The sequence below is a fragment of the Wolffia australiana genome, chromosome 1 (genome assembly GCF_029677425.1).
Source record: "Wolffia australiana isolate 7733 chromosome 1, ASM2967742v1".
In the NCBI taxonomy this organism is placed as follows: Eukaryota; Viridiplantae; Streptophyta; class Magnoliopsida; order Alismatales; family Araceae; genus Wolffia; species Wolffia australiana.
In genome coordinates this window covers 6,071,355-6,095,382 of record NC_135835.1, presented here as the reverse complement: position 1 = coordinate 6,095,382, position 24,028 = coordinate 6,071,355, and the positions used below count along the sequence as shown (strand labels likewise).

General features: G+C 39.0%; 1 protein-coding gene across 7 annotated transcripts in view; it reads right to left on the bottom strand.

Annotated features, from left to right (window-relative positions):
* SRT1 (sirtuin 1) overlaps window positions 1-17,049 on the bottom strand; it is a 28,045-nt gene extending 10,996 nt beyond the window's left edge. For 5 of the 7 annotated variants that reach the window (XM_078575681.1, XM_078575688.1, XM_078575696.1 and 2 more), the window contains exons 1-6: window positions 16,743-17,049; window positions 16,162-16,191; window positions 15,982-16,074; window positions 15,298-15,417; window positions 1,826-1,926; window positions 1,489-1,597 (exon numbers count right to left, since the gene is read on the bottom strand). In XM_078575681.1, the coding sequence (XP_078431807.1) occupies window positions 1,489-1,597; window positions 1,826-1,926; window positions 15,298-15,417; window positions 15,982-16,074; window positions 16,162-16,191; window positions 16,743-16,841 (552 nt within the window). In that variant the 5' untranslated portion in view covers window positions 16,842-17,049. Of the gene's footprint in view, window positions 1-1,488; window positions 1,598-1,825; window positions 1,927-15,297; window positions 15,447-15,981; window positions 16,075-16,161; window positions 16,192-16,742 lie in introns of those variants that run through there. The other 2 variants (XM_078575718.1, XM_078575726.1) reach the window with 2 other exon arrangements.
* Between the last annotated feature and the right edge of the window lie 6,979 nt (window positions 17,050-24,028).

Genomic DNA, 24,028 nt, shown 5'->3' with positions numbered 1-24,028 from the left:
GCAATCCATATGTTCCGTCCTCAAAATAGAGATCATATATTTTCATGCTTCCAAGGCCTAGGTAGCAAATATGGCATTGATATGACCTGTTCCTGGATCGTACAAGCAGAAGAAAACTGGGCAGATGTGTCAGCATAATGGGGTGGCTCAGCCCATTACAGAGGAATTGAGACGTAAGTTTCGCTGCCACTTAAGCCTCTTCCCTGGAAGGGACTAGGGAGGAATTGAGACATAAGTTTCGCTGCCACTTAAGCCTCTTCCCTGGAAGGGGCTAGAGAGGAATTGAGACGTAAGTTTCGCTGCCACTTAAGCCTCTTCCCTGGAAGGGACTAGGGAGGAATTGAGACGCAAGTTTCCCTAGTCGCCACTCTCCTCTCTCATTTGGTAGTAATACCTCTCCCTTGTGCTCACAGACTAGACACTCTTCCCCCCAAAGAGCAGCAACCAGTTCATTGGAAATCCTTTGCCATCCCTTTACAATTCCCGTTCTTCTTTCTACCTTGAGAACTTCTCTCTTGCAACCCATTTTATCAAATCCTGGACATGGAACAGTGATTGAATTGAGGCCTTTCATTATCCTCTTATTTGTGGAAGAACACAGAAGCCGACACAACCTGTGTGGAGCATATCAAGCATGGATAACTTCTGCTCATCAGCCTGATGGGGAGTGTTGTTCTTCCCATACATCTCTCCTCTTTCTATTTCTTTGTACTTATACTGCATTCCATATTTATAATATCAAGCCTTACAACCTTTCCAGTTGAGATGGTTATTTTATTCCTTATTTTCTTTTGACCTTCTCCTTCCTCTTTCCCTCTTTTTTGGCGACTCATATTACTGGGCCACTCTGTTTCTACAGTGCCCTGTAATAGGAATAATTGACTCTAGAACAAGACATGAAATGTTTTATTAGAATAGATTCCTCGACAAGCTACGAGTAAACAGCATTATGAGATGAGCGGCCACTTGCATGACATAGGACAGACCTGTATTAGTCATTAATTTCGCAGTAGAAAGATATAATCAGAAGTTGTATTTTCCTTCTTTGATTATTTTGTTCATAAGGAGGTGGCAGCTTGAAGTAAAAATTATTGGTATAGTATGATATGAACACAACAATGACCCTCCTATCATGAAAAATGCAACTTCAAATATAGTCATAGACCAGATAAACAAAACGACAGCTCAGGACTTCAATCATATTTCAAGAGCCCATATGAATACAGCTGTCTAGATGACTCAGCATCTGCTACATAAACATGAAGGAGAAAACCATTTCAAAAGTCACCAGAAGGAGTCATACTGTAAGTTCAATCAGTCTGAGAAGAAAACTAAACAACAATGCCAATTCAATGACATACATGTGATCTATAGAACTTCAAAGTGTTCGCACAGATTCGTAAAAAAATCTATAACGCAGAAGCACAAAACATTGCATGTAATAATCAAGTAAAATGTAAGAGCTCCAGCAAACACAAAAAGGCCCACCTCCCAATCTAGAACAGAGTCCAAGAGATTTGCTCCACACGTCAAATTTGAACAGCGGCGTGATGTTTCCTTCATTCCAATAGTCTCAATCTCAAAATCCCGAATATACCTTCATAAATCAATAAGAAATATCTTGACTAATGGAAATGGTCTGACAAGAAATTGGATTAAAAAAAAGTAGGCCTTGTAACAGACTTGAACCGCAACATGAAAAATAAGAATTATACTGATTTTGCACTGTCACAGTTCTTTGTTCATCTAGAAAGTCAACAACCCATAAATTTTGTAAAAATAACATCAATGTCCAGGACTTTGTGATTCATAATGGAAAACATACTCTATTCCGCAGGCTGGACAAATCTCTCTGAAGGAATTTCCATGCAATTCTGCAAGTTTACACCGAGGAATTCCTGATCGAAGGTGAAGACAATCCACATTCTGCCAAAAATAACGATGAAACACGTGGCATCATGAATGTCAAGAATGGCTTAGTATCTGATAAATTAGTGTTAGGACAGTTCACATTCCAGTCAATAATTGTCACAAGATAAAATGATGAAAATCAAATTTTGCAGCGGCATGGGTCAAAAAATCAGTCATGGTGTTAATTTTTTAAGAAATAATAAGAATTCGCACAACACTTTTAAAAGGCATGAATCCATAAAAGCAAGCAGAGATGTTATTCATGAGCGCTGCTCAATAGAAATGGTCTTTCGACATGATACAGCAGACATGTCGCAGAAGGATAAATAATACTTGCAGTGAGACATTATTTTGTCCAGATAAATGCACATCAGTGGATTTTACCCAAGGAGTTTACTCTTTGTTCCGGATTTCAATTCTAAGAAGATTTGTGATCTCAAAAACTCATAGATTGTTAAAGAACCCGGAGAATCCAGATGAATGCTTTGCAGGTCGTCTGGGAAGGACAAAGCTACTAGTATTTGCGAGAAAAATGGTCTTTAAATGAACATTTGAGAGGTAGGAGATTCTAGGTGCTTAGTTTCATTAGAGCATACTGACGTGAATACAGTTATTGCCAGTTCTTTCTATTGAACTTAAAAGCTTGTCCTTGTGGCCTTTAATTCCTATTAACTATATTTTTATAGTTTAAGAACCTGTAAAAGTGGGCCCACTATCTAATTCAAATAAAAAAGTGGGCCTACAATAGAATATGCCCATATTGTTCATTTTAAGAAGCTTATTCACCCACATGTGAAATGAGTCCTGTCAGCAAACGTCCACTTTCCCTTTCTTTATATTCTCTCTCCTCTCTAAAACCCTATACTTCTTGTTATTGTATAATTACCCTAATGGGATCTGGCGATATTGGATCCATCGTATTGGGTCTGCAAGACCCAATCAGTATAAACCCAGTATAAATACTGGGTTATCACGTTGAGCTAAGTCATTTTTTGTTACTGGTTGAATCCCTTTCTCCCTCTCTCTCTTTTCTGGCGGCTAGGGTTTGAACAGGTGGAGAAGAAGCCAAAGGGAGCAAGAAGCTCCACGACTGCTTCTCTCCAAGATCAGCCGAGAAAAATGGTCTTTAGATGAACATTTGAGAGGTAGGAGATTCTAGGTGCTTAGTTTCATTAGAGCATACTGATGTGAATACAGTTATTGCCAGTTCTTTTTATTGAACTTAGGGGCTTGTCCTTGGGGCCTTTAATTCCTACTTACTATATTTTTTTATGGTTTAAGAACCTGTAAAAGCGGGCCTTCTATCTATTTCAAAAAAAAAGTGGGCCTACTACAGAATATGCCCGTATTGTTCATTTTAAGAAGCTTACTCACCCACATTCGAAATGAGTCCCTAAAAACCTGTATCAGGCTGTCGCTTGTCCAGTGTACAGGTATTTAAGCCCATCTTCAGGGTATGTTGATGAGATCCTTCCCTCTGAACCATGTTTAGTGTTATTGTTAAACAGTGGCTGCCCGAGGCTTGACAGTGTATCGAGCCTCTCAACAATGGTGTGGGAAGCCCAGGTGATTCCCTCTCTTTGTTGATCAGCCTCGTCTGACGTAACTCCAAGAACTGTCCAACTGCAGTCACAGTGAAGAAAGCCCACAAGGCTCATGGTTGGAGCCTTCCACTGAAATACAAGATGGAGCATAGTGCTATCTCATGTACCGATCCACCATCTGATGGACAAGTCCATCTAGAGAAGTGATATGATTCCTCGCGTTAGTTTCATCATTTTAGCCCAACTGGAGCGTTTTGGTCATTTCCCCTCTCATATCTATTTCCCTTTAAATACGGCACCCTCCTTTTGGAAGGGCAGCCAACAAGAAGGAAGTTGAAGTTGCCGACTCCGGTCTCTCCTCCCGGCTTCTCTCCTCGCCTCAATGTCCATGTCCCGTCGCTCCAGTGATCCTTGTCCTCCATGATCATCTCAACTTCACCACATCTCCAAGAAGTTCATCTCCTGCGGATCCCTTTCTTCTCTGATAGGTCTCTCCTCTTTCCCCTTCCCTGATACAAACCTAAATCAAGATTCATATCAACGAAGATTTTGTGTCCTTTCACCCAGGCACCTTAAAATATTTTGCGTCCTGAAAAGTATTCCAGCACACCGTCTCTTCCAATGGCACCAGTTTGCAATATGGAAGCTCAAGGCGAGGGGCTTATGCACACACCTAGTGGATGACCCAGCGGCAGAGGACAACCTTTGGTTTGAGGCAAGGGATAATGAGCAAGCTTTTATCCATGGCTGGCTCCTTAGTGCTATGAATCCCGAAATGTAGAACTTTAATAATATGGACACAGCGAAGCAATAATGGGATCAGTTTATCTAAGAAGAGAAATGACTGGAGATTATATGCTCTCATTGATAAAGCTAAGAAAACGACAAACAGTAGTTTCTCCATCATGGAATGTGCCTGGGAATGTAAGGCGACCTGGCATTGACCATTATTGGCATGTTCACAATCTAACCAGTCAGGCGAGGATTAATACACTCAAGCAAATAATGCATATTGTCCAATAGGGCCTAAATCCAGAATTCAAAGACGTGAGGAATAAAATGCTCTAACAGGAGAGAGAACCAGATTGGCACAAAGCCACTCATATTCATGTGGTGAGAAGACTGAAGATTCATTCCTTTGGTGACAGGAGTGAGTCCTCAACCCCGGTCTTGAAGACAAGAACTACTCATCCAACACCTGTGCCGAGGAAAGTAGAGCAGAAGAACCAGGAGAAAGGTCAAAATTATAACCGAGGGAACAGAACTGATTCCAGAGAAGGGACCAAGTGAGATCCCAAAGGCAGCTCGTATTCTACCTATTGCAAACACAACAGACACCAAAAATCATGTTTCAGACTCCATGGATATCTGAATTCCAAGCAAGGAAAGATCTACGTGACTTAGTTACTAGGGCTTGATGGGGGAGTCCCAGTCTGGTGTCAGGGAGAAGCAGCTCAATATATCCAACCTCAACCAGCTGCAAACCTTGAGAAGCTTAAGGAAGAGATGGCAAAGCTAATGGCCATGCTAGGTGATACCTCTGATTTCCCGTTATTCAAAGCTAATTTCCCGTTCTAATTCTTATGCGTCTGTGGATAGATTTGGAATTCTTTCTTTTTTAGCATTCTGATTCCAAAACCAGCAGTATTCCATGACCCTTATTCAAGATTTGCCAAATGCAAAATTGATACAAGAATTACTAGTGACAGCTATCATCTTCTCCAGTGTAATGTAGAAAATGCACTTCTTCACGGTAACCTTCACGGTAATCTTCAGCAGTGTAATGTCTTTGACCGCAAGATGTTATACATAAAATCCCTCCTAACACATCTGTTTCCTGCACAAATCCATTTGCGGACTCATGGAGCCATCATACTCTCAGTCAATATTCATAAAAAATATCAGCAGGAATAATTGCACGCAGATTGCTTAGTTTGAAAACAAAACAAAAATTAAACAACATGAGAAGTCGTAGTAGTTTCTTAGCATTGAAGTTGCTTTCATATCTGACTGTATTCTTATAACTCAACTCAACTAACGTACATTATGGATCTCCTGAAAGAGACTGGAATGTAGAAAAGTCTACATACTACTGCTTCATTTCATGCAAAACTTCAACTTCCAGATAAGGCTGAATCATCAGACAGTAGAGCATATCAGTGTCTAAGTGAGTTTTTACAGGAATCTTGCATACCTTATTTGAAGGCAGCACAATTGGTTGTTCTTTACCTCAAAGGCAGTAGTGGCAGTCCTGGACACTAATAAGCATGAAAATCAAAAAATATTACCCGATCCTGACTGTTAATGATGGTCATGCAGAAGTGAAGGGGGGCCAGATTTTTGTCCAGGTTGAATCATATTATACCAGACTAGAAGACTTGACCAAGTGTTAGATCATGTGTATTAAGTTCGGTTTATCAAAATGTACTATTGGGCCCATATCTTATAAATGGGCCCAACCATTGTAAAATATGACCGTTGATTCCAACGGTCATATTCCTCAACGGCCATATCTTATAAAAAGGAGACATGTAACATCTGGTGCGTTAAGTTGTTTTTTATCAATAAAATTATCTTTCTTTTCTACTCTTCGGTGTTCCAAAATCACATGGTATCAGAGCAGTTTGGAAGCATCGGGTAGCAACGATTTCGTCAAAGATTCGGCGGCGATCTCTGCATCCGTCAGCGGCGACTTCAGCAACGATTTCGATCTATTGTTCGGCGACGTTTTTAGTGCTCGTCGACGGCGATCTTTGCATCCGTCGGAGGCGATTTCAGAATCTGTCGACGGCGATTTCAGCATCTATAGACGGTGATTTCAGCATTCGTCTGCGGCCATTTCAGCATCTATCGGCGGCGTTTTTCAGCAGTCGTTCTACACGATTTCAGCAGTCGTTTTTCAGCAGTTGACGGCGATTTCAGCATCTATAGACGGCAAGTTCCGCATTCGTCGGCGGCCATTTCAGCACCTATCGGCGGCGTTTTTTTTCAGCAATCGTTCTCCGCGACGACCTCGACCGCATCTTCTTAGGCGGCTTCCATCAGTCCTTAGACGATTTTTTGGCAAAACTTCAGCGACATTCTTCGGCATTGTTTGGCATCGCAGGGTGGCAAGTTCAGCATCTTTCATCCACGGTCTTCTGGTGACATTTCTTCTCCAGAGACCGAAGACTCTGTGAGGTGTTGCAGAAAGTCTGAGTGCACATATTTCAGATGGGAAAATCCAAGCTGGTTGAGCAGGAACCCGAGATCACCCCCTTAACTACTGTTAAGACCGGTGAGACACCTACTCAGCCAAGATTGATTTTACCTGATCTTGACATCAAGTATAATGGGATCAATGGACAAAAGTGGATAACTTTGGTCCAAAGGTCCCTTAAAGCTGTTTACTTGGGGCATCACCTGACAGAAGCCCCCCCTTCAGCAGACGCTCCCAAGCTCGACAGAGTAATTTGGGAATCTGAAGAAGCTCTTATCACCAACTGGATGATCAAGAATATGGAATCAGACCAGGCCGATGATTATCTACTTATTGACTACAACGAGACCTTTGCCCCGGTTGCCAAGCTGAACACAGTCCGGGTATTGATAGCACTTGCAGCAATGTTTGATTGGAAGCTTTATCAATACGATGTGAAGAATGCCTTCTTACATGGAGAATTGAAAGAGGAAGTATTTATGGCACCTCCTCCTGGATATCGTCTAAGTCAAAATTCAGGGGATGTATGTCATTCAAGAAATCTTTATATGGACTGAAACAATCGCCGAGAGCATGGTTTGGGAGATTCTCAACAGTTATATTATCAGTTGGATTCTTTCAAAGTGAGGGCGACCACATTTTGTTTATAAAACATGGCAAGAATGGAAAGATCACAATCCTGATTGTGTATGTGGACGACATTATCATCACTGGAGATGACCATACTGAAATTCAGAAGCTGGAACAACATCTCTCATCATCTTTTGACATCAAGGCCCTGGGTCTAATGACATATTTTCTGGGAATCGAAGTGGCTTATTCTCGGTCAGGGATTGTACTCTCTCAGCATAAGTACATTCTTGACCTATTTAGAGAAACCGGAAAATTGGATTGTCGACCAGCAGCTACACCAGTGGATACCAATGTTAAGTTAAAGGCTGCACAAGACGACAAAGACGCACCGGTGAACAAGACTTCTTTTCAGCGGCTTATTGGCAAGCTACTTTACCTTAACCACACTCGGCCGGATATAGCGTTTGCAGTTAATGTTAAACATCTAATTTCATCCTTTTCTATTTTGACACACATGTAAAAAGGTGGGCCATGAGTTATAAATGGCCCACCTATCTCTCTCCTACTTTCTCTTCCTTTTTCCTTTCTCTTTTCCTTCTTTTTCTTTCTTTTTCTATCGCTCCCCAAAGAATGACCTTTTTGCCCCTTAAAATAGCCGTTGGGGCAACGGCTATATGACCGTAGCCCCCAACGGCTATCTTGAGAAAGGACTTAGCCTATAAAGGAAAGTCTTTCCCAACCTGTTTATATGTGAGTTTTTTCCCCTTTTCTCTGTATCAAAAATCTCAATAAACTTCTTCTGCATATTTCTCATTTGTCTCAAAAAGACCTCATTTGTCCTATCTGTTCCCAAAGGCAGAATTCTCTGCATTCTTCACATGGTATCAGAGCAAGGTTGATTCATTCAACCTTCCCTGACGAAAGGAGCTCCATAGTCTGCAAGTCTGCAAGTCTGCAAGCAAGTTCTATCATCATATGGGAAAAAAGGCTGCTTCCAGGAAAGTTTCCAAGCAGGCCAAAGCTTCTGCATACAGCTCGGAAGAAGAATCCTCTGCAGACGAAGTGCTTCATATATATGATTATACTAAGAACAGACTGGTCATACCAGATCTGGATCTTAAGTATGATGGTACAAACGGATATAGTTGGATGAAATTGACCGAAGGTCACTGGTCGCCGCCTTCATGGGTGACCATCTTACTGATGATTCACCACCTACCGATAGGCTCAGATTGAAGCTTTGGCGCGCAGAAGAAGCATACATCACCAACTGGATGGTGAGAAATATGGAGGTAGAACAAAGAAATCAGTATTATCTAATGGATGTTGTTGCAGATATATGGAGGGAAATCCGTAAATCCTGTGCAGAAATGCAAAACGATTGGAGGGTGTATGACCTCCTTCTTCAAGTAAAGTTCATCCGGCAGAAGGAATTATCAGTAGCTTCATATGCGTCCCAACTCAAGGCAATATGGAGGGAAATTGATCAGCTATGGCCAGTCTCAATTCAGAATCTCGAGTACTGGCAAAGGGAGATTAAAGTAAGAACACTTACCTTCCTCATGGGCTTAAATTCTGAATATGAAAGTCTCCGATCCCAGCTAATCCATCGAGAAATTCCCTACATTGGAAGAAGCGATCTCGGAGGCAACAAGTGCCGATTGTAGAAAGAAGATCAAGCCGCCAGAAGGCCAAAAGCAACAATTATCGACTGAGCCTCTGTCTCAGTAGCACATGCCGCTAAAAAAGAAGAGTCAAGAGAAAAATCGTCTAAGCACGTGTCTAAGGAAGCAACCGGCACAGAACCCGTAGTCTGCGCCTACTGCACCAAGCCAGGACATCATATTAAGGAGTGCCGGAAGCTGGCATGGAAGGAAGACCTCAAAAAGAAAGGGTTATGGAACCCAGGAGCAAAGAATAAAGCCTATGTTGCATCCTCCAGCAGTCAAGTGGGAGAAGCACCAAAGAAAGAAGAAGGAGATATTCAAAAGCTCATAGCTGAAGAAGTCGAGAAAGTATTCAAGAAATTCAGCTCCACGTCTCTCGCCCAATCAGGTGAATATAAAAGTATTGCATTTACTACATATGAAAATCTTCAATCTCATGGATGGATAGTAGATTCTGGAGCCACAGATCACATGTCACCTGATAAATCATGCTTTGAGGAATATAAAGTAATAGATGATAATCATGTAGTCTTCACTGCCAATGGTGGGATTCTAAAAGTGGCAGGAATTGGGAAAATAAAGATTAAAGATGTATTACTACAAAGTGCTCTTCATGTACCAGGACTTAAAGCCAACTTGTTGTCACTACAACGACTAGTGGACGACACAGGTTGGAGATTTATATTTGACTCATCTAACTGTTTTTTGTGTGAAAAGGAAACCGCCAGAAGACTTTATCTGCTAGAAGGCAAGGGGACTCCTGCTAGTGGACGGACTAGAAGGACAGAGGACTCTGAAGATGGTTCTCAACACTCAGTCAAGAAACAGTATTTTCTTACTGCACAGGAGACTTGGACACCCTTCCTTTCATCTTCTGAAACAAGTGTACCCTGATTTGTTTAAAAACATTGATATCCAAAGATTGGTTTGTGAGTCTTGTCAATTTGCCAAGCATAGAAGATCTCATTTTTCAAGAACTAATAATTGGAAGAATTTTCCATTCGATATGGTTCATGGTGACGTTTGGGGTCCTTGTTCTACTACAGGAAGATCGCAGCACCGATGGTTTATAATCTTTGTGGATGATTACTCAAGATATTCCTGGATCTACCTGCTTAAACACAAATCAGAAGTCCCAACCGTGATCATCCGATTCATCGAGTTGATCAATAACCAGTTTGGGAAAAGGGTTAGAATACTTCGATCTGATAATGCAAGGGAGTATTTCAGTTCTGAAGTTAATCAATACATGAATGATCATGGAATTATCCATGAATCCTCATGTGTGAACACTCCTCAGCAAAATGGACTTGCTGAAAGAAAGATTGGGCACATTATGTCTTCAGCCAGATCTCTATTATTTCAAGGAAACTGCCCCAAGACTTATTGGAGTGATGCTGTGGCTACTGCTGTACATCTTATCAACCGAACGCCATCTAGAACCCTGTCATTACTGTCACCGATTGATCTATTAGCCTCAAGTCACCCAGAATTATCTCTTCATACAAATTTGGTTGCTAAAGTATTTGGGTGTGTAGCATATGTTTATTCCCACTTTGCAGGAAAATTGGACTCCAGAGCTTTCAAGTGCATTTTTGTGGGGTATTCATCTACTCAGACAGGTTATGTGTGTTACCATCCTCTTACTAAGAAAACATTTGTTACCGCAGACGTGAAGTTTGATGAATACAGCATGTTCTACAATGAGGGACATCGATCTGACTGTTATTTGGAAGTAAATGAAACAGGAACAGATTTAGATACGGAAAATCTGGGATTTAATCCATCTGAAAATTCCTCTCCAGCTATGGATCGAGCGGAAACGGCTGAGGACAATCCAGAGTTAGATGGAGAACAAGAGTTTACTCAGATGGAGAACGAGGAAGATACTCATGAAGACCTTTCGGCACCAGCTAATCAAGGTTGGTCTATTGCCATCAGCAAGGGTACTCGGGAATGCCGCAGTAAGAAATTATATCCCATATGCAATTATGTGTCTTATGATTGTCTGTCCTCAGGTTACAGAAAGATTGTTCAGGTACTACTGACCACTATCATTCCAAGAAATGTTCAAGAAGCTATGTCTCAAGCCGAATGGAAAACTGCTATGGATGACGAAATGTTGGCATTAAGGAAGAATGGTACATGGGATATGGGCCCACTCCCAGAAGGAAAGAAATTGGTTGGTAGCAGATGGGTATATACGATTAAATATAATTCAGATGGCTCTATTGCAAGGTATAAAGCTCGACTGGTGGCCAGAGGATATACCCAGTCTTATGGAATAGACTATCATGAGACATTCGCTCCAGTCGCCAAGCTGAATACAGTAAGATTAGTAATTGCACTTGCAGCCATGCATCAGTGGGATCTTTCGCAATTTGATGTTAAAAATGCATTCCTACATGGAGAACTGCAAGAAGAGGTATATATGGCTCCTCCCCCCGGTTATCTATTGCATGAAAACTCATCATATGTGTGTCGCTTAAAGAAATCTCTGTATGGATTAAAGCAATCCCCAAGAGCATGGTTTGAGAAATTTTCATCTACTCTCATATCAGTTGGATACTCACAAAGTGAGGGTGATCATACCCTATTCTTCAAACATGGCCAAGACTCCAAACTGGCTATTTTAATCGTCTATGTTGATGATATTATCGTTACTGGCAACGATATCAAGGAAATTGGAAATCTAAAACGTCATCTGACCAGCAACTTTGATATTAAATCTTTAGGTCAACTCACTTATTTTCTTGGTATTGAAGTAGCTTATTCCAGGATCGGCATTGTCCTATCTCAACACAAGTACGTCCTGGATCTACTCAAGGATACAAGTAAATTGGATTGTAAGCCAGTAAGCACTCCAGTGGATACAAATGTCAAACTTCAAGCCAAGCAGAGCGACAAGGACGACCCCATCGATAAGACATCATTTCAGAGATTGATTGGCAGATTACTCTATCTAAACCACACAAGACCAGATATATCCTTTGCTGTGAACTCTTTAAGTCAGTATATGTCAGATCCACGACAGTCTCATCAGACAGCAGCTGACCGTATTCTCTCCTATTTGAAAGGGACAATTGGGAAGGGTCTTCTATTTCAGGCAGGGGGAGACCCTACGGTTAAAATCTTCACCGATTCAGATTATGCAAGCTCTCTGGATGATAGTCGATCTACATCTGGATACTGCAGTTTTTTGGGAAGAAATTTAATCACCTGGCGTAGCAAGAAGCAGCGGGAAGTCTCAATATCGAGTGCTGAAGCAGAACTCAGGGCTTTAAAGAAAGGTGTTTGCGAAGGAATGTGGCTTAACGATATTCTAACTGATTTAAAACTCATTCCTCCAAAGCCAATCATCTTATATTCTGACAGTCAATCAGCTATTGCTATGGCCAAGAACCCCGTGCATCATGATCGTACGAAGCATGCAAGAATTGACAGACACTACATCAAAGAGAAGATTAATTCTGGACTCATCAGTCCAGAATACATACCATCACCGCAACAGGTGGCTGACATTCTGACCAAAGGACTACCAGGAAGACAGTTTCAAGATTTGGCGTCCAAGTTGGGCATGACTAACATCTATGCCCAACTTGAGGGGGAGTGTTAAACATCTAATTTCATCCTTTTCTATTTTGACACACATGTAAAAAGGTGGGCCATGAGTTATAAACGGCCCCCCTATCTCTCTCCTACTTTCTCTTCCTTTTCCTTTCTCTTTTCCTTCTTTTTCTTTCTTTTTCTATCGCTCCCAAAGAATGACCTTTTGCCCTTAAAATAGCCGTTGGGGCACCGGCTATATGACCGTCCCCACAAACGACTCTCTTGAGATAGGACTTAGCCTACGATGGAAAGTCTTTCCCAACCTGTTTATATGTGAGTTTTTTCCCCTTTTCTCTGTATCAAAAATCTCAATAAACTTCTTCTGCATATTTCTCATTTGTCTCAAAAAGACCTCATTTGTCCTATCTGTTCCCAAAGGCAGAATTCTCTGCATTCTTCACAGTTAACTCTCTAAGTCAGTTTATGAATGATCCTCGGGAATCACATAAAAAAGCAGCAGATCGCATCTTAGCGTACCTGAAAGGGTCAATTGGACTTGGACTACTATTTAACAGAGGAAATGAGCCAAGTGTATCACTCTACACGGATTCTGACTACGCAGGATCGTTTGAGGATAGCAGGTCTACCTCCGGGTATTGCAGTTTTATCGGAGGGAACCTCGTCACCTGGCGTAGTAAGAAACAAAAGGAGGTTTCTTTGTCGAGTGCCGAAGCTGAACTCCGAGCACTGAAGAAGGGAGTATGTGAAGGAATGTGGCTTAAAGGTATCTTGCAGGACTTAAGGGTGTTCCCTGACAAAGGGATGATGCTATACTCTGACAGCAAATCGGCAATTGCTATGGCAAAAAACCCAGTTCAACACGAAAGGACGAAACATGCACGGGTTGTGCGCCACTATATTAAGCAAAGTATTGATGAAGGATTCGTTATACCCCACTACATCCCTTCCTTGGAGCAAATTGCTGACGTTTTTACCAAAGGCATTCCTGGTCCACAGTTCCAAACCTTAGTGTCCAAGTTGGGCATGATTAACATCTATACCCAACTTGAAGGGGGGTGTTAGATCATGTGTATTAAGTTCGGTTTATCAAAATGTACTATTGGGCCCATATCTTATAAATGGGCCCAACCATTGTAAAATATGACCGTTGATTCCAACGGTCATATTCCTCAACGGCCATATCTTATAAAAAGGAGACATGTAACATCTGGTGCGTTAAGTTGTTTTTGATCAATAAAATTATCTTTCTTTTCTACTCTTCGGTGTTCCAAAATCACACCAAGACTGCCTTCAATGGCCATGAAAGCTACTTGAATTATTGGTGATTTTGTTAGACTTCACAAGTGCAGCATCTACACTTAAGATGCTGATAAATCATTTTCGGTCATAAAGGCAACCACTTTTTACAAAATTCTTTGATGACCAATATGAAAGTTGAAGAGGCTCATAGGAAGTGCCTTCATAAGGCTAGAATAGTCTTTCAAGGGAGTTTGTAACTGATCAACTGCAAATTGGAGTTTTCTTTTTCTTAAGACATTTGAATCACAAAACAGAGAAATATAGAGAACTCCAAATACCATCATCATTGTCAACTAAAAAAAGGTATTTAAATAAAATTTTAAAGAGAAGTTACACGCCACCAAATTGTCTTTAAAATTATAAGGGAAATGTGAGATTGGTAGCTTATGTCTCATGTAATTATCCTCATCAAGAAAAGAATTAAATAAGAAGCAGCTTACAGGCTGAAGTGATTCACAATGAGAATGAAACTAATTAGTATTATTAAATGGGATTCTGTGATATGATCCGTCAGCGTGTTTATGTTCAGAAGAAGACACTGCAGCGGACCGATACAGAAGCTCAGGCCCATCCCGTCTCGAGTCCCATTTAAGCCCTCTCTCCTGAGAGAAGGGTAGGAAGTTTCCTTGCCTTTTCTCCTCTACTTCACTCCTGTCGTGACTCTCCCTCTCCGTGCTTGCAGGTCGATGTCGTCATCCCTGCCGAGCAATGACTGTTCGTCAGCAATCCTTTGCTATCACCCCATCATTCCTTTTCTTCCCTTTCTCGCCCGAAACTTTTCTCTCTCCCTCCCAACTCGCCCCCTCTCGTCTTTCTGTGATCACTATCTATGCTTGGTGATCAATTGAGAGTATCAATTCCATTTTGAAGGTTTAATTACAACATGAATTGATTCAATCTCAACCCCGGATCTTATCATTGGTATCAGAATTCAGCAGAGTTAGGGGTCAATATCTCATTCTGGCACTAATTGTAGAACCTCTGTAGCTGCCCAGCGCTCCTATCCTCTCCAGTCACAATTCACAACAGAAACGATAACATCAGATAGTACACTGAGATTTTAAATAGTTTTTATTTCAGAAATCATTAACTCCATGAGTGTATTCCGTCAAAATCTGGTATACTACATTAAGGAAGTGTGAATCTAAAGGTGCACATTTAAAATAGCTTATAATTTCATCATGTGTTGTTTTCTTTGAAAATAGGAATTAATCTCTTTAAATGCAACATCAATACAATTTGATGTTGCATTTAAAGATTCTATTTGATAGAACCCCTCTTTCCTGGTTCAAAACCATTGAATTCCAACAACCAGATATTTCGAAAATGTAGAGGGCTGTTTAGCCCCTAGCTGCCCTTGATACCTCTTGATCAGGATCTTAACAAAATGCAAGATTGAAACTATTTGAAACAAATATGGGCCGATAATATAAGATGAATTGTGAATTTAAACCGTTAATTGAGAATTAATGCTCCATAAAATGCTCGAAAATTTTGAAATCACAACATAACTCTGCTGTGGCACTGTTACTACCTGGCTAATAAGAAATTTCAAAACACCGGCCTTCTCCAATTCAACCAAAGCCATGTGAGTAACACTAGGCATTGCACGGTCAAATGGAAGAGATGCCTTCGGTAAATCCTTGCCTTCTTGCTTCAATAAAATATTCCCAAAGTTACTTGCTGATAGAGGTAAATTGGAGCCACAAAAAAGGCAAGTCTGAGATTTCATATCGCAGATGAGAACATAACAAAATGGACAGAAGACAATGAGGTAAACATTAATTCATGCACTGTTAGCAATACAAGAGCATGTGAGGGTATCTTCTAGCATACAAACAGCAAGGTCCCTAGACCTGCCATTTCACAAACTTCCAATGGGTGCTGAATTATCGGCAATCTGGGATAACGTATCTGACATCATCCATCCCGCCAGTCAAAAAAAGGACAAAGTATGCACACTTGTAGATCATGAAAAAATATGTTTTTCTTATTTTTACTTACATCTCTTTCCCTTCCTAACCTCCTTTAGGAAGGGAAAGGACTTAAAACAGAAACAATCTAGAAGCTACAACTCTGTGCCCTTATATGTTACAGAAAAGCTTGGAATGGCACTCAGGTTTTTCATTTTTTGAAAAATAAGTTTATAAGAGAATTAAATTGCGTTAGAAAAACCTCGTAAGATATCGGAATGCATTTACATACATATAATATTTACCTGAAGAGTCCAAATCCCCTTTGGACCTCTAAAATCTGGTATACCGCAAGATGTTGATATCCCGGCCCCTGTGAATACAACAAGGTGTTTGCTCTGCAACAAAAACAAACATGTCTCTTGCGTACAGTGATAAGAAAAGAAATTTAGGAACTGTTAGGTAAGCAAGATTCCCTTCCTAACCTCCTTTATCAGACCTGCGAGCTCTTCTATCTGCGTTTAGCCAAAGAAAGAGAAAAAATGAGCAAAAAATTACACAAAACGTGGTATGCACCTTGCCTCGAGATACCCAGAAAAGGAACACAAAAAGATATACCCTGAGGATAGGCAGAGATCAAATTTCTTAGAGTGTACTTACTACTAAAACAGAAAACATAAGAAAGGTTTCAATTCTAGCGTCACGAACATAAAGATAAGAAAGTATAATAAGAAAGCCCAGACTTGGTGGGAACTTGTCTCTGCCACACTACAGCACCAAGCTGATCATGGCGCTATAACAAATTCCCAACTCTGGGAAGTAATCGAACGTTAAATATCCTCCAATCAGGTCTGTTCATAGTTAAATTTCCTCCGTCCTGACCATCAACGTCGCCCCCAGACTAGAGAGAAACTTAAACAGTCCTCAAGAATAGCATAATTACGCAGCGTAATTAGCGGATGAAACGCTCAATCGACAGAAAAACGAACTCAATCCCAAGTAGAAAGAAACAAAGCAAGAAGGATTTTCACGAGCTTAACTCGCGGATTCTCGAATGTCTCCGAACCTTGAGCTGAAAATCGGCAGGCGAATCGAAAATCTCGGACATGCCGACGGTTCCGACATCCTCCTTGTAGGAAAGCTTCTCCGCATAGCCCAGAGACATTCCCCCTCAATCGATCCCCTTCTAGCAGAGCTAGAGCGAGAAGAAAACAGAGACAACGCGTCCGCGGTCCGAATGGCTCGGCGGCGGTGCAGCCGCGGTGCGGCGGTGGTCAGAGCGGCTCGGCGGCGGTGGTCCGAGTGGCTCGGCGGCGGTGCAGCGGCGGTGCGGCCTAATAACGGTTAGCGAGCCACGAGCGGTTCGTCTCGCTCTCTTTAAAAGCTTTATAGAATGTCTCATATGGTCTCTTTTATATTAAATTAATGCAAAATTTTAATTTCTTTTGGTTTTGATCCAATATTAAAAATCAAACAGTCGAAATTTATCTTCCATTCTTCCCTGACATTTAACCATATGAGATCTGATTTATCTTCAATCCGATCGACTTTCAATTTCAATTTGTTTTGGTTTTCATTGAATATTCAAATAAAACAGTCGAAATTTATCTTCTATTCTACACAGACATTTAACCATATGACATCTGATTTATCTTCAATCCGAATATTGGATCGACTTTCAATTTCAATTTGTTTTGGTTTTCACTGAATATTCAAATAAAACAGTCGAAATTTATCTTCTATTCTACACAGACCTTTAACCATATGACATCTGATTTATCTTCAATCCGAATATTGGATCGACTTTCAATTTCAATTTGTTTTGGTTTTCACTGAATATTCAAATAAAACAGTCGAAATTTATCTTCTATTCTACACAGACCTTTAACCATATGACATCTGATTTATCTTCAATCCGAATATTGGATCGACTTTCAATTTCAATTTGTTTTGGTTTTCACTGAATATTCAAATAAAACAGTCGAAATTTATCTTCTATTCTACACAGACCTTTAACCATATGACATCTGATTTATCTTCAATCCGAATATTGGATCGACTTTCAATTTTGTTGCAGTCTACAAAATTGTATTTAAATTGTATTTAACTCATATCTAGTGGTCCAATAAAAAACTCTGGATTTTATTTTATTTCTTTTGTAGAAATCACTTGTTTCACATGAAAAATGAAACTAGGTGAACTTTGAAACTTGAATATGGTTCTTCTAATATTGTTCTTCTGCTTTTTGCTTCCTTTTTCATCCACTTAAGTCTGAAAGAGCTAAACTCAATGATTGTGATAAATTTCAAATGGTTTGGCCTTGAGAAAGATCAAACATGAACGGAGTATGTAGTTAACCATTAAATAATGTAAAATTTAAAACTTACTGGAATGACAAGGTAATGCTGAAAATGTCATAAAATAAAACTTACTGGAATGTCATAAAATAATGGTAACATGATCATATCATGAAACTAGGTATTAAAAGTAGTGAATCATGATGTACGTCACTTTAAATGAATTAGGCATCAGTATTGCGCATGCGACGCATTTGACCCATGTAAATATGAGCATAATTGACCCACTTAGCAGAGTACATATTAGTCTCAAAGATTAACACACAAATATGCAACTATTATGCTTGAGTCCAAGATGAACAATGTGAACCTGTCAGTTAATAATGATAGGAACCAGCAGTCAAGGACCTAAAGTTTGAATAACCATGTAGCAAAAGGACACAACAAGGCTAATAAATTGGCCCCTAAAGTGAATTGTCACTTTTGTAGGAAACTTTATCACACTAAGTCAACGGCAAGAGCAAGGTATGGTTGTCCAAATGTCATTCAAGTAATTTTTTGTACATAAAAACCACGAATCAAATATAACTTTTATTCTATCAAGTTTTTTGATGGATTATGGTGTTAGTGTGCACATATCAAGCACATTGTAAGGATTCAAGACAAGTAGGCATCCATCTGGATGAGAAGTATTCATCCTTTCTGACAATAAGATGCAGTTGCATGTTACATTTATGGAGATCACTTCATCATCTTGAAATGCTATTTTCATTCCGTTCTTTCAAAAAATTTGATATGTGTAACCAAACTATTTAAATACAATTTTTAAGTATCTTTTTATTTAACAAGAATGTCTTTAATGAGGGTAAAGACATATTAGTAAGTAGATAATAGATGGATAGTCCAAACTTAACGTTGATTCAATTGAATTGCTCACTTTTTTTCTCAGCTCAAATAAAAGGACAAGAATCCCACAATACTATGGTATTTTATGGGATAGAATGTTGGGATACATCTAAAGTGAGAGTGGAAATAACAGTAAAAGAGGACCTTTAGGTTCCACAGATTTCATCTTCCACAATTATGTTGATGGTATAAAAGTTGAGATAGTCAATGCCTTAAATAAAGCCAATAAAATAAGCCAAAGTCCACTAAATTTAATTCACACAAATGTGTGGAGCCGTTTCCACAGATTTTCACTGACAAAATGTACTCTTTCATCCTCATAGATGATTACTCCAATACATTTATCACTACCTCATCCGTGAGAAACATGAGTTATGTTGTTTAATGATTTAAAATTTGAGGTGGAACAAATCTGGGTAAATACATCAAATAAGTTTGATCTGATAAAGATGGCAAGTATTATGGTCAACACACTAATAAATGACAAATTCTAGGACCCTTTTTTTCTATTCCTAAAGGAACATTACATAGTTCTTGAATATAATTCCCAAGGAAAACCCAACATAAATTGGGTAGTTAAACAAAGAAACAAAACATTTAAGGAAATGGCTAGAGCTATGATGAGTAACTAAACCCTACCTGAATCCTTGTGGGGTGAAGCATTGAGAGCAACTAAATAAGGTTCCTACCAAGTCTGTTTAACAAACTCCTTATGAGCTATGTACTGCTAAAGGCCATTTAGGCTATATGAATATTTTGAGTTGTTCAGCTGAAGTCAAGCTTTACAATCCAAATGAGAGATCTCACAATTTGAGGACAGTGAGTGATAACTTCATTGTCTATCCAAAGAGGTCGAGAGGCTACATACACTAGACTTTTTGAATTTAATTCAGACATCTTAGTATAAGAAGTTTGTGTCAGTGGGAGTATCCTAAGGGATTTTGTTTTTGAAGAATTTGTAGAAGATATTGTGGAACCTCATCATGGTATTTAGGGTACTGGTGGATACCCTTCCAAGAAACACACATGCTTTAAATTATTATTCCAGAAATGTATAATACACCACAGGTAAGCATGAAAATCCCAAAGCAATCTTACACATCCCTCTAAGTAACTTCCAGCAGATTAAAATATATATAAAGGTCAAGAAATTACCCTCAGTTCTTCTTGACAAAGAAGATCACTATTTCTACCATATTATGTGGCATAATTATCATGTGAATATATGTATTAAGGGGAAGTCACCTTGGTATATCACAAGTTACAAACTCTAAAAATTCTTGTCATTGGCGTCAAGCAATGAAGGATGACTTGGAAGCAATGGGATGTAGCCAAGTCTGGGAAATCATGGACTTAGCATTAGGAAAGAAAATGATTGGTCCGGGAAATCATGGATGTACAAGAATAAGCCTAGTCCTCATGTGAAATCCTAGAGATGCAAGGCCAGATATATGAAAGGGTTTACATAGAGGGAAGGAATTAACTATTGTAAGACCTTCTCTATTTTTCCTTCAAATGACTCATTTTGAATAGTAATGGCCTTAATAAATACAACAGATGGATGTGAAAATGACTTTCCAAAATGTTGGGTTAAAGGAGGACATGTACATGATGCAATCTTAGGGTTTTGAGGTTAATGGAAAAGGACATGGCTTGCAAGCATAATAGATCAATATATAGACTAAAACAAGCTTCTCTACAATGAATTTCAAGGAAACTATTGTTAATCGAGGAAGTTTGATGTATCTAGATTCTGCTGGTTCTCTATGCTGATGGCAATACTTACCACTTCAAATTTATGTTTGTTGGAGGAGACCAAGGATTCCCTATCCAACCATTTTGATATGACGGGCACAGGTGAAGCCCACTTTTTATTGGAATTCAAATACATCAAGATATATCCCTAGTTACTATCATAAAGGTTCTATATCCAATTTGTTGCATAGGTTTTTTATGGAAACTTTTCTCTTGGCAAAGGCCCTATTGTTATGGGTCACAAAGTAACAAAATGAGAAGGCCCTCATTTCAATGAGGAAAAATATGTGATGAAGGAAAAATCTTGTGATTTGGTAGTTGGATATCTCCAATATGAGCAAATTCTTATGCACCCTGACGTTGCTTTTGTCGTGAGATATCTACAAAAAACAAAAATGACCCCATACTCATACATTGGAAGTCTGCCAGGAAGGTTCTACGCTACTTTCAATAAAAAGAGAGCCCATACTCAAGGAACAAAGGATCTGACGATTATGTACAAGCAAAAAGATCATCTTGAAGTCATGAATTTCTTTAACTTTGACTTTACCGGAGGCTTCGATATAAGATCTTCATCTGGTTATAGTTGTGTACTTGCTTGGGGATTTGTTTCATGGTCTAGTACTAACCAGAAGATGACAACAACATCTACGATGCAAGCTGGGTATATGGTTTGGTTCCTTGCATATTCACATGACATATGATTGAAAAGCTTAATGTCACATCTAGCAATCAATTGCTCCATAAAGAAGCCCTTAGGGATAGGTTGTAATAGTGAAGCCACTATAAGGTTCCCCACTAACAACTAGAGCTAAATGATTACCACCACATAGAGGTAAGATTCTAAGTTTTAAAGAGAGGATTAGAAATCGATCAGTGTCTATTAAGAACATAAGGACTGGTCCAATCTTAGCTGATCCACTTACGAAGGCTCTGACACCATTTACTTATTAGGGACATTTATATTATATGGCTATGATCAATGTCACTTCACTTCTGTAGTGAGACTTCTCACAAAAAATAACTATGTATTCACATGATATCACTTTGTATCTTTGATTGATAATATGTTTATTTTTTAACAAATTTTTGGAATGCAACTCAACTTACCGCCATGGCATTGTGATTTTATTCAATATCTTACATGTTGATATTTAATGACACAGGTATTCGACTCATAGTTGGGACTTATGCCTTGAAGATTTATTAGTGCTATGGCTGATATTTGCTAGAGTTATTATGGTGCAATCATGTGCTCATTGTTTGTCTTTGAATTATGATTATAACCTTCACTATAATGGCATAACCATCTTATCAAGTAAGATATTGTTAGCATTGACCTAGTGATTGGCCACATGTAAGGGAAATATCATCACTCCTAGGTTGATCAATGTGCATTAGGGTTTATTGATGTAAAAGGAAGCAATATGACCCACCTCTTTTAAAGGAAAAATGTCATTACGACCCATGTAGCATTGAGTTTGAGCTGCTTACCTAGTCTTCTAGTTCCATGTAGCATAATTGGAACTTCTTGTCTTATTGGAGTTGTTTCGTCCCACCCAGGATGATCTATAGGAGCAAGATCCGCAGTTTCCGCTCTTGTGGCGCCTTCAGGTTCATTCATTGATACATCACATCAAACTGCTAATGATACTAAAATGTTGGATGTCTGGTGGAGAAAGCAAGTCAGGCAAGAACGACAAGATAGATGAAGAAAACCATGGTGATTGTTAATCTCCACTACTAGATTTAAGAAATGTCCGTATGTCATTGAAATCCATACAATTTTCGTAAACGTGAATTTTCTATAGATCTGGATTAAATTATACTCTTAACTGAAGAGAATACTCTTCATTAAAAATACTCTTCACTATTTTTTTGGGATATTTTCCCTTAGACTTATGACAAGAACATGTTGGACATATTTTGTTTGCATTGTGATTGTTAGATGTTATTTGCAGTACATGTTTTTTTGTATTTATTCCACTATTTTATTTGAAATATATTAGTTTAATTCTTAAGAAAATATTAAGCCTGTTGTGTGCCATAATCACTAACATTGTACTTGCATAAAGTAGTTCGGACTTTCTCAAAATGTTTCTATTCTTTTATATTATAACGTTGATTTATCTTTCGCTAATACAACTCCCCACACCCGTCCTGCATAGATGAATTGACCTATTTGCATTTCTGGGGGTTAATCTAGTATGAGAAGTTAAGGTAAAGAGTCCATTACAGCTTCTTTATTTCATGAATTTCTAATAAACGATGTGTCCTACATATACCTGTTGGATCTTCTAGTATTTCTAATATACCTGGTGTGGTTACTAGACTTTTGAATAATTATGGATAGTCCAGGTGACCAACGTACTGGAAAGTGCTCTACTAAGTAATAAATTTCCATCAAAATCTATCAGTTAATACTGGTTTTCTCTCAGATATATGTTTTTATTTTATTGTGTTCTTTAAAAATGATAAGTTTGTATCAATTAGATGGGTTATCTGTCATATATGCATCTAATAATGGGATTCTTGCTTGTGTTCTTTGATCAACCTTATCAACTTTGTTTATACAGAACATTCTTTCTCTCTTTTAGCATCCTCTGGAAATGATTCATATAAATAACTACATTTTCTGACATACTGATTGATATATAAAACCACATCATATCAACTCTCAGAATTGACTTGTTTGAGGCAGCATCAACATTATTTGTTTTCTCAAGAGACTAAAACAAAACAGTATGGTTGACTCCTAAATATTCGCAACCTGGGTCAGTGATCTCATCTAAAAAGGAGGAAGAAATTTTCTTTTCAATATACAACCGTGGGCCATAATCAATTTATGAACTATTAGCCAGTTTAGATTGGAAAAGGAAATATGCAGTTTAGACGAGAAAGCCCCAAACTTTTCTCTCTAAGGCTCCAAGGCCAATTTCTGGTCAAAATCAAAGGACCTGTCAAAGTTCTAATTTTTCTATCTTAAAACTTTTGAGCATGAACGCACAGGGTCAGTGTAAATTTGGATATTTATGCTCCCTCCATGCCTGCAAACTTCTGTAAACACTAAACTTTAACAAATATAAAACATGACATACAGTGCAGTGTCCAGGGCACAGCTGGATTGGCCTATGAGCATCACCCGAGGATCAGTTGTATCCAGTGCAGTGTTTTTACTAATAAGAAATATCTTCTCAATTTTCTGTCAACATGACATACATCATTCAGAAAAGTTCTCAAAAAGTTCTGAGTATACAAGATACAAATAGATAGAAAACAGGAGTACATCACACCAACTGTTTCTATGGTACAGACAAAAAATATATCAATAAATAAAGAATGAAGTGTATCTTGCCACAGCAAAGAGACGCCGATGAGGCGATCCCTCTTCATC